This window comes from Mustela putorius, unplaced genomic scaffold (genome assembly GCF_011764305.1).
Source record: "Mustela putorius furo isolate JIRA1106 unplaced genomic scaffold, ASM1176430v1.1 tig00003834_pilon_pilon_pilon, whole genome shotgun sequence".
Taxonomy (NCBI): Eukaryota; Metazoa; Chordata; class Mammalia; order Carnivora; family Mustelidae; genus Mustela; species Mustela putorius.
The window spans coordinates 93,341,678-93,356,748 of record NW_025421987.1 but is presented as its reverse complement, the minus strand read 5'-3'; the positions used below and the strand labels follow the sequence as shown (position 1 = coordinate 93,356,748).

The following is a 15,071-nucleotide window of genomic DNA, read 5'->3' as shown; positions in this document are numbered from 1 at the left end:
GTCTGTGCTTTGTTTTACGTCACTCAGACATCATTAGAAGTTTTAATTTCAGCACTAAACAAGAACCTAGAAAATGCCTCTTGCCCAAGATTGCCAGACCAGAAGATTAGGATGTTGCTGGCAGAAACCACCATCTGCTTGCTGGGTGGAGTCCCTCTTGCCTATTTCTTCTCCCTTCGCAGTTTGAGCTTGTGAAAACCTGTTTAAGGGAAACTTAAGAACTTGTCTGGGCAGCACCTACACTAGCTCAGATGTGAGCAATTAATAAGAGTTCAAGCCGTGTCCCCCATGACACCTGTCAGACAAGGATGTCAGAGAGCTGAGGTCAGAATGTCATCAGGAGAGGCAGGCTGGGGTGGGGAAGGAAGCAGTTTTGAGTAAGAAGGACCTGTCTCTGTTATCTAGCAGCAGGGTGAGTAAGGGTATATTCTTGAACTTCTTTGAACCCTACCTTCCTTATTTCTTGTCCATGGCTGATAATGTTCTTATAGAGTTGTGAGGGTTAAATCAGAATGTGGGAAAAAAATAAATATTTAGGGTGACAAGGACATACTAGAATTTTTTTTTTTTTTACATGAACTGATTTTTCATGAGCTTCAGCCAAGCTAGATGGACAATTATTCACGGGGCAGGGTATTACCACCCTGTCTGCCACTATGGGTGGGTCAGTTTGTTTTTCAGCCTTCCAACTGGTGTGACAAAGAGGAGTTTCCATAGCCCAGGCTGGCAGCATCCTGAGCAAAGAAAAAACCGTGCTTAGTCAAAGGATACTGAAGTCCCACACATACCTCTTCTTCCTGTTCCCATAGTTGGACTTCTGCCCAGCTAGGAAGACCACAGGCAGTGGCCTCTTCCCTCTGACTTCACCCGAGGACACCAAGTTTTAGGGAAGCCACGAGAGGTCCACTTGCTGGGTGTGGAGGGGGAAAGATGGAAGTGTAAATTTTAAGGATTCAGCAACTTTTGGCCACTGGCTACCTGCAGTAGAATACACATCCTTGAATCCCAAAGTCCCTCCCAAAAGTGCAGTAATTGGCCTGACACGACTGGGTTAATTGTAACACCACCGTACGCTGACCTACCTTAAAATGACATTTTGTCCTGAAATACACTTCGATGTTTTCAGACTCCACACCTTTGCTGCGGGCTAGTTCCTCCTGACTGGAGTGACTTTTCTTATACCCTCCTTTCCGCACTGTTGAAATTGCAAACTTCTCCAAGTCCACCTCCACGAACAATGCTCCTGGAAAGCGCTTTCTAATTATCATCTCAGTTGGACATCCTCATCTCTTTGAACCTAATAGCATTTTTCTCCTAGTGTTTTTCAGATAACACTCAATATTTTCTGCCCAGAATAATATTTTAATTAATTAATTACTAATTTATTTAATTAATTATCTTCCTTGTCAGCTCTTGGAGGGTGGGAAACTTATCTCTAGCAGACCTACTTTATCCATGGCCTTAGACACAGTGGGCAATTTGAGTCGAACTTCAGGAAAGGCACCTGAAAACTTGATGCTGGGAGGTAGCACCTAAACATTTTTATGATGAGTTCCTCAATTCTGGGGACTGACACCTGACACAGGTGTCATTCCATTGTTTCCCATAGTAATTGTGTGATGTAAGGCTATAGCAAGAGAACCAGGAGTCAATGGCCAGACAGAGGACATTCCAAGTTAGGAGTGAGAAAGAAGTGAAAATTCCGAGCTGGAAATGAAATTAAGTGACATTCCAACTATTTGTCATGGGATAGTGAATGGTGGCCAGGTCACCAGACTCCTTAGGATCCCCTTAAGGCACAAGCTTGCCATGAGTTAATGGATGCCAACATTGTTAATGGAAAATGGTACTCAGCTGTTAAGTAGTGATATAGTTCTTTATTTCTAAAGTCATTTTTTAGTTGGAGTAGTGATATTCTTGATCCATTTCTAAAATAATTTTGGGTTTTTTTTTGTAGATATTAGTATAATTAGTATACTATACTGGGAAATTATTATAGTTCACTCACAGGCATTGTGAACACACCTTTTGGTCCAGAGCAGAAGCTTGGGCAGCAGATGTCCAAATCAGTTGTTCTTTGCAGTCCAGGCTCTTGTTTTGCCTCTGTTGACGGTAAGGAGTTTGTGAGACTCAGTCTTACCTTTAGCATCTTTTCAGCTCCTAGAGACAGACAATAAGGAGGAAGAAAAAGAAAAATGAAAGTGCTCGTCTAAGAGTAACTTGAGTGTAATGCAAATACATTTCCTAATGACCAAAGTAGAGCAGCATCTCAAAGTTGTTTGTGTTTCCTTTTCCCCTGTACCTTGGAATGACTTAATTTTTAGAGAATCCAAGAAAGAGGTAAGTTAAACTAGGCTGAGGAACAAGAAGAGTAATGGTTCCTTCCCTTCCCTTCCTCCCTTCCTTCTTTCCTTTAGTACAGTCACTTACTGATTGATTCATCCATTCAGCACATATCTGCTGAATACCTGCTACATGCAGATAATGTGCCAGGTGCTAGTCAAACATATTGGAGGAAACAAACTTGAAAGGATTCTGAACTGATAGAACTTAAAGTCTTCGGGGTAGAAAGGAGGGAGTTAGAGCAGCCAGCAAAAAATACTAAGTAGGAATTTTGAAAATGCTAAAAAGATATAAAAGGTGGGTGAGGTCAGGGGCTTATCCTTGTGTAGGAGACTGGCTGAGATGACTCTGAGAAGAACATACTTGAAGGAAGCTTCTGCAAACAAGAGAGAGCCAGCCATGGGAAGACCCCGAGGCAGGAGAGGGTTCTGGGACTGTGTTTGACATGGTCAAGGCAAAACGAGGTGGGACGAGAGTGGCTTAGTTTGGGGTGGGAGGCTGGGTGCAGACCACAAGGGCAATTTACTTTCTTTCTTAACACTTTAGTTTTCCTCATCTGTTAAATGAGGGGCTGTACCCACTACTGACCTTAGTGGGCACTTGTGAAGTGTGAATTCTTTTCTACCATAGATTTCAGTATCAAAATTCTCTGGGTCTCCTCTGAGTACTGAGGAGGACATCCTGGCACTTAGACTAGGGACTTGCTTAGGTTAGGTGGGGGAAACTCAATACCTACTCAGGTTTCTCAACCTTAGCATTGTTTGGGGTCGGAGAAGTTTTTGTTGTGGAGGTTGACGGACAGCTGTCCTCTGTACTGTAAGATGTTTACCTGCACTGGGGGATATTTACTAGCATTCCTAGTCTCTACCCAGAAGCTGTGTCAGTATCACCTCTCACCTAGTTGACAATGACTCAGAATGTCTCCAGCTATTGCCAAATGTCCCCTGGAGGCAGGATCACTCCTGGTTGAGAACCACTGGCCTTCAGGAGGAGCCTGTAACTCTGATGAGCAGCCCAGTGTGAGATGAGAAATGAATCTGACATATGGCCTCAGGGTGGAGGAAAAGAGAAAGCATGGCAGGGACCATGAGAAACAGGGAAGCATCTGCTCATTTAAAGGGGAGGCATCTTTTACTCCGATCAATTCTTTCTTCCTTTTTTTCCCTTTAGGTGCTCACATTTAGATTGTCTATATAAGCCTTGGTTCATGATACTCTCCTTACTTGGCAATGCTGAGTTGCATTAGTTCAGTTATCTCTTTAATGGGTTCTTTATAATAACATGATGACTCTAACCTCCAGCAAGATCTAGGACCTGGATAATAGACTACATTTGACAATGTGGTCCTGCCTTGTCTCAGTGGGGGTACCCATTGTCCTATAGCATGTCTTCATCAATTCCTGGCCTTCAGCAATCAATGCTTTCCTTTTGATGTAGCTTTCTTTTACTTAAGTCTATCCCAAAAATACACTTTAAATTTTTGTTGTTTTTAACCTTGTAAAAGTGTTTCCATGCTTATGTAATTGTCCGCACCGACTTTTATTACTTACTAGTATGTTACTGAGAGTCATCCACGTTATGGAGTGTTGCTGTAGAGTTTGTCTGAAGTGCTGTGTAAGATCCCAGTGTATGAATGTACTGCAGGGCCTCATTCTCTCTCTTATCGGATGGTTTTGGGGTAGTTCCTGGGTTATTTGGTGTTCTCTAGCCGAATCCTCCAGTACAAGAATATGGGTACTGTGCTATCACAATTTCTGATTTATTTTATTTTATTATTATTATTTTATTTTATTTTTTATTTTAAGCTTTTATTTATTTATTTGACAGACAGAGATCACAAGTAGGCAGAGAGGCAGGCAGAGATAGGGGTGGAGGGAAGCAGGCTCCCCGCTGAGCAGAGAGCCTGGGCCTCCATACCAGGACCCTGAGATCATGACCTGAGCTGAAGGCAGAGGCTTAACCCACTGAGCCACCCACGTGCCCATTTCTGATTTATTTTAAAGAAAAGCTAGAAATGAGAATGTCTATGTGAAAACAACTGGGGGACCAATATAAAGTTCTAAGAAATGCTTACCAGGCCAAGAAGAAACCTATCTGCTGGTCATTCTTCTTGAGCGCCCAGTTTAAGATTTCTAGATTCAGTCATTCCAGTTGAGAATATATCACGTTGATCTAGAAGTCCAATGGACTTAGGAGACCCTTGGGAAATCATCCTTTAGCATTGAAGTGTTGAGCAAGAAGTTGCTGAGGTAGAAATTGGAGTAAGGTGTGTGGTCAGGATAAAGAGTGATGTAAATTGCATTCATTTAGTACAATTGAGTACAGTGAAACATTCTCTTCACACCCAAAATTTGGAAATAAGGGAAAAAAGAATATCTTAAGGAAGAGAAACTTAAAAATCACTTAAACTTTCAAATATTTAGTGGCGCCAGTAAAAACATGCAAAATTGTCTTAAAGAGAATAAATGGCTTCCAGGCTAATGGGATTTTACCATAATTTGATGGAATTAATTACAATGATTAAAGAAGGCATGTCAGTCAGGGTGGGAGATGGTGATAGAAGAGTCCAGAGCCCATTTTAAGCACCATGCTTGCATCCGGCTCCACTGGCAGGACAATCAGGCTCGGAGACAGCGCTGTTGGGAAAAGAAAAACTCTTAATACCTACCCATGTATTCATCCGGTCTTGTGACTGTTGCTTACATCTCACTCTCTCATTCCAACTAGTCTCTTGGACCTGGTGACCTCGAATCTTCTCTGTGAGAGGAATTCTGCTGGTTAGCTCTGGGACTAGCATGCTGAGAGCCACTCTCAGGACTTGGCGAGTCCCCAGATGATGACATTACCCTAGAAGCTTCCTGGAGTCAGCCAATGCCCTGCTCTCATCACCCTCTCCTGTGCATTTCCAGAAGCATTGTCTTCATTTTCAGAAGCAGTGTCAGGCCCTAAGTTCAAGTACAGAATGTAAACTCTAGAAAGATCAGCCTTGATTCAGCTTCAAGAACCTTCTAAGAAAGGGTTTTACCTAGACTGTGGGAGCTCTCTGAATCTCTACAGAGAAGTCTATTTGTATGCATCTGTGTGTATTTTTTTCTGGTGATTAGGGTCTATAGACTTAAGGGACTCTGTTGGCTGAGGTAGTTGAAACCACTGCTTTGGAAAGCATAAGTCTGACTTCTTGAATACTGGAGCTCTGCAGAGAAGAAGACCTGGACTCCTGGCAGCCAAAGATTACGCCCTTAGGAATGCAAAGGACCTAGATCTCCAGGGACAGAGGGAACAGAAGAATCTGTGGTTAGCAGGGGAGAGAAAGAAAGGGACAGTGTGCTATTTCATAATGCATGTAGACTGCCATGAGTGTGATATTCTTTTGACATTTTCTCAATATTCCCTCTCTATTTTTTCGGCTGATTTATTCCTTTTTGTGGGAGGTAAGTGTAGGTGGAGTGCAGAGTAGCAAGAAGGTTCCCTCAAGGATTTTCAGGGATGTGGGAGGCACTCCATAATGTAGGAAGTAAACTGCTACAGGGTCATAACAAACAGCACCATGCTAATTTTTGCAATTTTAAATCCAATACCTATTAATAGTCCCTGCAATGCAATTTACTTCCAGTCAGTATATAATTCAACTTATGACAATAAGCAATAATTTAACACTCCTTGTCCACATTATTCCAACCTTTCTACTAAAAGTTTGACAATGGATTACTGGTCATGAACTATTAACTGAGGTAGTGTCCACAGAACCGAAGGCAGGCAAGCTTTGAAAGCAACACTCTGGTGTAACCTGGGGATATTTACCTGGCCTGGCTGTGACACTTTTGGTCTACTGCTGTACCAGTGTTTTTATTGGTAGCACCCAATTCAGATGACGATTTATATAGTCATTTTTCTACATAACCCTTATATTGCTCTAACTTTGTTTGTTCTTATCTGTTTATGTATCTCTTTTTCCATTAAACTGAACTCCTTGAGGCTAACAACATCATCTCATTCATCTCTGTGTCTGGCACATGTCTTTTCTTTTGGTGGACACTTAAAAATTATTTGTTACATTGAACTGAAATCTAAGGCAGAATGAAGAAGAACCTTAGAGTGGAAATGACCAGCTCACATTATCTGCCCTGTGCTGCAGAGGTCTAGACCAGAGGTCTAGCTTTGAGTTATTTATGAGCTTTATGCTTTGAGAAACTTATTTAATCTCTTTTAGCTAAATGGAAGAGTAGATGCAAAGTGCTTGGTGAAGGGCTTCGAAGTGCTCAGTAAGTCTTAACTACTATTATTGTTATGAATAATAGTTGTTAATCACATCTATTATATATAATAACTTTAAGCTTCAGTTTTCTTAGCTGAAAATTGAAGATAATAATTCCTGTTTACATTATTTCGATAATGAACAAGAAGACTATTTAGAAACTATAGAGGGCTCTCATTGCATAGCCCATAAAAGAATACATGGTCAGAGATATCTGTGCTTCTAGAATTGGTGTAACTCGGACATATTACATGGGGGGTTCAATTCATGGGCAATATAAAGAAACTTTTAAATATAACACTAAAAAAAAAAAAATATGATACCATGTCTGGGTTGTTAGGTAGAAGTTGACCTGTTCCAAACTGTAGAAACATTAAAAAGCACATGGGAAAAGATAATGGGGTAGACTCAGAACAGGTATGGGATTTAGGATTGGGATCCTGTTCAATATGGGGTCAACAAAGCATTGCTTCAAGAATGATGAGAGGGCAGAATCATTCCAGGCCTGGCAGCTGGAGAGCAAGAGCTTGAGTTTGGGACAAGAGAGGATTCATGTCAAGAGAGACATTCTAGTTTTCAAAATTGGCCAAGAGCTTATGTTTCTGAGTTAATGTGAATACTTTATCCAAGGCATGCCAAATGTGGACAATGCTGAAGGCAGACAGTCAGTACCCAGAGGCACTGCTAATATGAGGAAGGCTCCCCAAAATTAAACATGTAAGCGCCTTTAGCCAAGGATCACAGAAACCCTTCTGATAATGTAATCTTTATCAAGTGAGATAAGGAAGGTGGCTGATTTAGAGTGGTGTATTCCAGCTCCCTTGTTATCCTAACAGGCAATCCTAGTGGGAGCAGAATGATTGACATGAGGAATTCTTAGATCTAAATGCCAATAACTGAGGGGTAGAATTTCAGGTCTACTTCAGGGGAAATGGTTAGATGGTAGTAGAAGCAGCAGTAACTAGCAGCATAAGCAGCAGCAGCAATAAACGCATGTGTAGCCCTTATGCGTACTAACTTATTTAATCTTTACCATAACCCTGTGAAGTGGGTTCTATCACCATGCCCATCTTATGGATGAGAAACCAAAGAATAAAGAGGCTAAATAACGTGCTCAGGGTCATACTCAGCAAGTGGTAGAGTTAGGCTTTGAATCTAACATGTCTTGGTCCAGAGAATATGCTTTTAAAAAATATATATATATATTTTTAAATTTCTTTTCAGTGTACCAGAATTCATTGTTTATGCACCACACCCAGTGCTCCATACAATACGTACTCTCCATAATACCCACCACCAGGCTCACCCAACTTCTCAACCCCGCCCCTTCAAAACCCTTAGTCGTTTTTCAGAGTCCATAGTCTCTCATGGTTCATCTCCCCCTCCAATTTCTCTCAACTCCCTTCTCCTCTCCATCTCCCCATATCCTTCGGGTTATTTCTGATGCTTTTAATGAAGATACTTGATTTTTCAGTTTTGGCCACGAGGATCAGTGTAATGGATACCTTTGACTTTGTGTGATAGAACTGAGGAACTGAGGCCTTAAACTTTAGGGCTGGTTTTCCATTCTGTCTCAGGCTGTACTTGGAAGGAAGAAGGTTGTCCAGATTGTAAATATATTAGAAGACTCTTTTCTTGCCATATTTGTATCATTCAGGGTCTCCAATCCCCTTGCTCAAAGCAAGGGCTCAATAACCCAAATAGTTTCTATGAATTTTCCCCCATGCTGTGAAATTCTTTGTGCAACTGAACAAGGGTGGAGGGTGGGAATGCACAGCCCCACCCTAACCCCCTGACGGCAGGTTCACAGTTAGTTACTCACCCTCTTCTGGGTCAAACACTTTCATCACATCCAGACTACACCCTCAAAGCCTGGTTCTCTCCTGCGCATGTGACTGCTGGTCATCTGGTCCTCCCATCACATAGCTCATAGTCATGTCTGTGAAGGCTATGGGTCAAACGTGGGTTTGACTCTTGGAAGCAGAATTCTTAGCTTGGGGCCCTTGGCCAGGTCTTTCCATTCAAGCTTTCTGAGCTCAACCTTATCATTTATGAACGAGGGTAATATCATTCTATTCAAGGAATGTTCAAGAGACTTAAGATAACGTATCTCTTAACATAGTGTTTGGCACAGAGTAACCAGGTGCTCGAATTATAGAAACTGAGTTTCCTAGTTTGATTGCGACTTCCTGGGGGCCTGGGAACACGTGGTATTTTGTTAGGGATTCTTCTCCAGTTTCTCAGTCTCTCGTTGACTTCTTCATTCTCTGCCCCCAGTTTTATCACCAAAATCCCAATTGGTTGATTTGCTATTTACTGTACTTAACCAATATTTGGGGTTATTTTGATTCTTCCTCAGGAGATATTTGGCTACCGGACTCAAGGCTGCCGGAAAACCCTCTGTCTTGCTGGATCCATCTTCTCATTTGGGATCCTCCCCTTGGTGTTTTACTGGAGACCTGCTTGGCATGTGTGGGCAAATTGTGTCCCATGTTCCTTACAAGAGGCAGATGTCGTGTTGCTGAGGACAACGGTAAGTGTGCATCTGGCTTTGTACCTGGCGACCCTTTCTCTTGGACAGCTCATTGCAGGAGGGCTGTGGGAGAGGTGCACATGAAAAATTCCATCACAGCCTTGCATTTATTTTCCAAGAACTCAATAATTTGTGTACAACAGGATATCATTAAGAAGACCTGCTTCACAGGATATTCCTTCTAAACTTGTGAGTCTTGTGAATATTGGAGCCTGTATAACCCTCTGAACAGCTGAAAGTAATGGGTAATGTGAAGTACTTAAGGCAGGCAGCAAGATACAAAGTTCACATGGATGTTTCTCCCATGTCCTGATGTATCTACTATCCTAGTCCCCCTCGAGCAGCTCTGCAGGAAGGGATGGGAAGAGGTGGGGAGGAGACGGGGAGCACCCCTCTGGGGAGGATACTGTCTTCTGTTGATTTGAGAGAGCCACAATCTTTGAGGGAGTGTGTTGTATCCTGCAGATAAGCTAGGGTTAAAAAAAAAAAAAAAAAAGCCATCTTGTTCTGAGCTCATTGTCGCTCGCTCTCTCTAATACAAAGTGCTGGTGTTAGGCGAGTTTTCCTGAATTTGCTCAGCGAACACTTCCTCCTAGTGTTCATTCCACTTAGGCAATGTGTGTTGTTCCTGTTCCTGCTGCCATGTCAGCTCCACCAGGGAAGGGATTATTTCTAATTAGCTAATTGCTGCATTAGTTCCTGCATGAGGTGGCGATTCCATAAATACATAGTGGCCAATAGGCTGAAGTGGCTCTTCCCATTGATAGGAGTCAAGATGCAGTCTCACGGAATGATCCATCTCTGACTGACTTTTAGTGAGCGTTTCTCACAACACATCAGCCCACATGACCCAGAATGACAGCCAAACTATTGATAAATCAACCTCTGCTGGGCTGTTAGCACCTCTTTATATATAACAATCTCTCTAGGTAAACACACTATTTAATGCGGGGAGAGGGGAGGATAGCAACAATCATAAGCCTGAAATTAGAGGCACCTCCTTCCAAGCTCTACTATGGTTCTCAGGGGCCAACGCTCTTGCTGCTGCAGAAACAACCTTAGGAACAGAAAAGCTTCCTGCCTTTCACAGTGTACCGCCAGACTCTCTGGATCTGAGAATCACTGGCTGGGCCTAGCTGTACTGTCTGAGACTGCAGGCAGAGCCAAGTCATGGACAGGAATAGGAGGAAACGAGCAAGAAAATGGCAATGGAAGGGAGGAAAATGAAAGAACTCGAGGGGAAGTGTGTAAAGGGAAAATGAAGAGAGAGAAAAGAGAAAAAAAAAAATCCAGTAAGAGAAACAAACAAATTGTCAACCAATAGGGAACGAGTGTACCGTTTGGGATTTGGAGTCACGAGGTCCTAGCACTCCAGATGTGTGACCCCTCGGGAGTGTTACCTAACCTTTCAGGACCTCGATTTCCCCACTTGGGAAATAGGCCAAGGAAGAGTACTTGTTCTTGTTTGCGTTGGTGTGAGGATGAAATGAGGTTGTGGATTGAAAAGCCTGTTGCAAACTGTAAAAGACGTGATTGGAGATCATTTTAATTGTGAGTGAGTGAGTGTGAGTGTGTGTGTGTGTGTGTGTGTGTATTATTGCTGAGGCAGCTCTGACAGCTTGCTTTACAGAAGAGTCTGGGCTAGGTGCCCCACATATAACAGGCTGCTTTCTGGAAGCTGTGCCCTCCCCTTTTGAGCCAGGAGCATTCCCTTCCAGGATGGGGAACATGGGAAAGAGGTCTAGGGCCTTCGAATCCCCGTTATTCACCCAAGCTCCATGAGGTCACCTCTCCCGGTGGCATGTGGTCAACTTCGCACCTAGCTACATACTGGAAAAAATTTAAAAGCACTGGTGCCTTAGGGTGCTGTGTTCCATTCTCTTCCTCTTTCTTTCAAAGTGTTTTAAGCCCCTCTCCCATCTCACTGCTCTCCATAACTAATCAGAGCCATCTAAACCAGCTTCAATCTTGCCTTTTTCATCTTGATTTCAACTTTAATTTTTAATTACCTCCTCTTATGTGTCATTTTAAATGGATTTGCTATGCCAGAAACTCTCCAAATAAATGAGGTTCTAAATTAGTCTTTATGTAATTAGACAAGAACTCAATTATACCAAGCATTCTTACAATCTGAGCTTTAGATGAAAAGAAGCTTTGGCCACAAATAGTTTAAAAGTCTGTGGCTAGGTTATTTGCATGAAATGACTCCTTAAAATTTTTTTATTTGAATTATATTGTGATCGCTGGACTATAAAGACCTCCCATGAAGGAGGGCTAAGAAAACTACTACCTGAAGATGTGTTGTATGTCTATTTTTCATGTTATTAAAAAATCAGTACTTGGCATTTATCATCAATCTCACACTGGTAAGATTACAGATCATTAACACAGACACTGATGAGGTAGTCATTTTTTAACATTAAAAAAAGTGTCGGGGGGGCGCCGATGTACTGACTAAAAAGTCTTTAGTGCTCAGTTTATTTTCAGTTTCCCATCTCTTATTAAACCCCTCTGAGGGTGAGATTTTTTCCAAAATACAAGAGTAATTGCACTTTTATTTTGTAATTTTAAAAGTGGCATTTTATTCATTATTCATCTACTTCTGAATTTTAACTGATATCTGTAGGGTTGCCACATTTCTATGCAAATAGCATGATTTACATTCATTGGTGTTTTGAATTCAGATGCTCCTGATAATTTCCATAGTTTTCATCTTTATTATAATTACAGATGCATTTTTTTTCCCTTTCCTGTCATATGTGACATGTTGTCAAAGACTCATGATGTGCAGAGGAGAATGTGATGATTGGTTACTAGGCTGAGTCAGGTTGTTTTATTTCAGTGTTTTAATGGGGAGCATTTTTCTTCAGTTTCACCTAAAGATGTCAGTGCTTGGGGTCTTAGAAAACTCAGAAATTCTGCAACTCGGCCATGCAAATGGCATCCGAAGACCACCAGCCCCGGGATCCTCTTAGCCACCAATATTTGTATTCACATATTCTGGATCCCAGACTCATCTTTCCCTCCTTCTCCGTAGTCTGGTCTCTCCAAGCCCAGGTGCCTCCCATCAATGCCGTTTCCCAAGGGAGCCAGGCACTTTTTGTCTTTGCTTTTACTCATAACATTTCTTCTGCTATTTTCTAACCTGTTCATGCATTCAGTTATTTATTCATTCGCTAAATACTTCCTGAGTGCCAATCATGTACCAGACATTGTTATAGGTACCGGGAATACAGTTATGACCCAAACAGATGGAAATCCCTGTCCAGTAGAGTGGCATTCTGGTGAGGAGTCAACTCCTACATGCACACACTCACACGCACGAGTATAGAAAGTAGGTGTTCTACTGCTATTTGTGAAAACCCAGTCGTCCCTCAGCCGTCTACCTCCTTTTCCCCTGCTGATCCATTCCCTGCCTCAATTCTGGGGGGAATTAATTACCTTTCCTTCATTCTCTTTGAGTTACGTATTTTCACCTCTGACTGCTATAATGCTTTTTGCAATCTGCCCTGTATGAAAATATGCTATTCATTTCACATTTTATAACACAGAATTTCATTGACTATTTCATATAACTTCCATAACAACCCTGGGAAATGGGCACTATCATCTGTCTCTATTTTACAGATGAGGATACAGATAACAGCTTTGCGGTCTAGAAAGCCTAGTAAATGTCCCCCAGGATTTCCCTCCCTCCCTCCTCGCTCCCTCTTTCCCTCCTCCCCTCCTTCATAAATTTGATGAACACAGATTGTGTGCCAGCCACAGGGCTAACTCTGGCCAGGGAGTGGGGTATAACAATTAGTCAAATCAAAGTTCTTGACCTCATGAAGTTTACTAGATCACTAAACAAATAAATATAAATATCTAATTGTTATAAGTGCTGCTCAGGAAAGATTCATAGTTATGGTAAGATTGTAAGACAGGACAGGGCTTTGACCAAGTCAAGGAGGCTTTCCAGTCTCCAAAGGATAATGAGTCAAAAGGTGATGGTGCCTGTTGGGGAGGGGCACATGGGAAATGGCCCAGGAAAAGGTAATAGTGTGGACAAAGAACTTGCACATGTCTTCTGACCCTCTAAAACCAGAGTTTTTCCTCACTATCCTATATTCCTTTATTTATAGTTTTTATTTTATTAGATTATAGGCTTTTTGAAGACAGTAACTGTGACTTACTTTTCACTCTCCACATCATCTAGTACGTGGCCACAGCAGGTGCTCAATATTTATTTAATACAATTAAATAAATTGAATTTAATCTGTAATAAATGGTCTCATGGTTTTTACCAGCACTTTTCTTACAAAGATGTTAAAGTGAAGAGTCAAGGCTGAGAAAGTAAGAGAAGACAGTATTATATTTCTTTTAGGTACACATTCCCTCTTCTAAATCACATTTCCCCACCCCTTATTTCAACATGGTTTTCCCTTAGACATCCAACCAGAGAGCCCTGAGATTCTGTGGGCTTTCCTATCAGAAATGATTCTATGTTAAGAAAAATAGTTTGTCCTTCATAACACAGGGCTATTTATTTATTGACAAATGTTTTTTAGTGTACACTTTAATCCTAATCATTTATTATACCCACTCCCCTCCCACCTCCCTTCCAGTAAAAGTCTGCTTCTTGATTTGTCTCTCTTTGTTTCTCTCTTTTGTCTTCTTCTGCTTGTTTGTTTTGTTCTTTAAATTCCACATGTGAGTGCAATCAGGTGGTATTTGTCTTTCTTCGACTGACTTATTTCACTCAGCATTATACTCTCTTGCTTCATCCATGGCTTGCAAACAGCAAGATTTTATTCTTTTTTGGCTGAATAATATTCTAGTGAGTGTGTGTGTGTGTGTGTGCGCGCGTACGCGCGCATCTTCTTTACCCATTCATCTATTGATGGACACTTGAGCTGCTTCTATAATTTGGCTATTGTAAACAATGCTGCAATAAACGTAAGGGTGCATATATCCTTCCAAATTAGTGTTTTTGTATTTTTTTGTGTCAATATCCAGTACTGCAATTACTGGATCATACAGTAGTTTTATTTTTATTTTTATTTTTTGAAGAACAGCCATACTGTTTTCCACAGTGGCTGCATCAGTTTGCATTCCCACCAACGTGTATGAGGACTCCTTTTCCTCCACATCCTCACCAACACTGGTTTCTTGTGTTTTTTAGCCATTCTGACAGGTATGAGGTGATATCTCATTGTAGTTTTGACTTACATTTTCCTGATGATGAATGATGTGAACATCTTTTCATTTGTCTTTTGGCCATCTGTATGTCCTCTTTGGAAAAGTGTCTGTTCATGTCTTCTGTCTATTTTTTAATTGGATTATTTGTGTTTTGGGTGTTGAGCTGTATCAGTTCTTTATATATTTTGGATATTAACCCTTTATCAGATGTGTTATTTGCAAATATCTTTTCCCACCCATAAGGTTGCCTTTCAGTTTTGTTGATTGTTTCCTTCACTGCGCGTAAGTTTTTATTTTGACGTAGTCTTAATAGGTTTTTTTTTTTTTGCTTTTATTGCCTCAGAAGAGGTAATTTTATTACCTCTTGCCTCAGAAGACCTATCTAGTAAAAATGTTGCTATGGCTGATGTAGGAGAAATTTCCACGTGTGCTCTCTTCTAGGATTTAAAAAAAAAAAAAAAGATTTTATTTATTTATTTGTCAGAGAGAGAGAGAGAGAGAGAGCGAGCAGGGAGAGTGGCAAGCAGAGGGAGAAGCAGACTTCCACTGAGTGAGGAGCCTGATGTGGGACTCAATCTCAGAACCCTGGGATTATGACCTGAGTTGAAGGCAGATGCTTAACTGACTGAGCCATCCAGGTTTCCCTGTTCTAGGGTTTTTATGGTTTTAGGTCCTACATTTAGGCCATTGATCCATTTTGAATTTATTTTTATGTACGGTGTGAGAAATTGGTCCAGTTTCATTCTTTTGCACGTAGCT

General features: G+C 41.3%; 1 protein-coding gene across 5 annotated transcripts in view; it reads left to right on the top strand.

The window, feature by feature from the left end:
* ATP13A4 (ATPase 13A4) overlaps positions 1–15,071 on the top strand; it is a 126,367-nt gene that overhangs the window by 24,640 nt on the left and 86,656 nt on the right. For all 5 annotated transcript variants that reach the window (XM_004745283.3, XM_045088728.1, XM_013052609.2 and 2 more), the window contains exon 2: positions 8,958–9,131. In XM_004745283.3, coding sequence (XP_004745340.1) covers positions 8,958–9,131 — 174 coding nt within the window. The remainder of the gene's footprint in view (positions 1–8,957; positions 9,132–15,071) is intronic.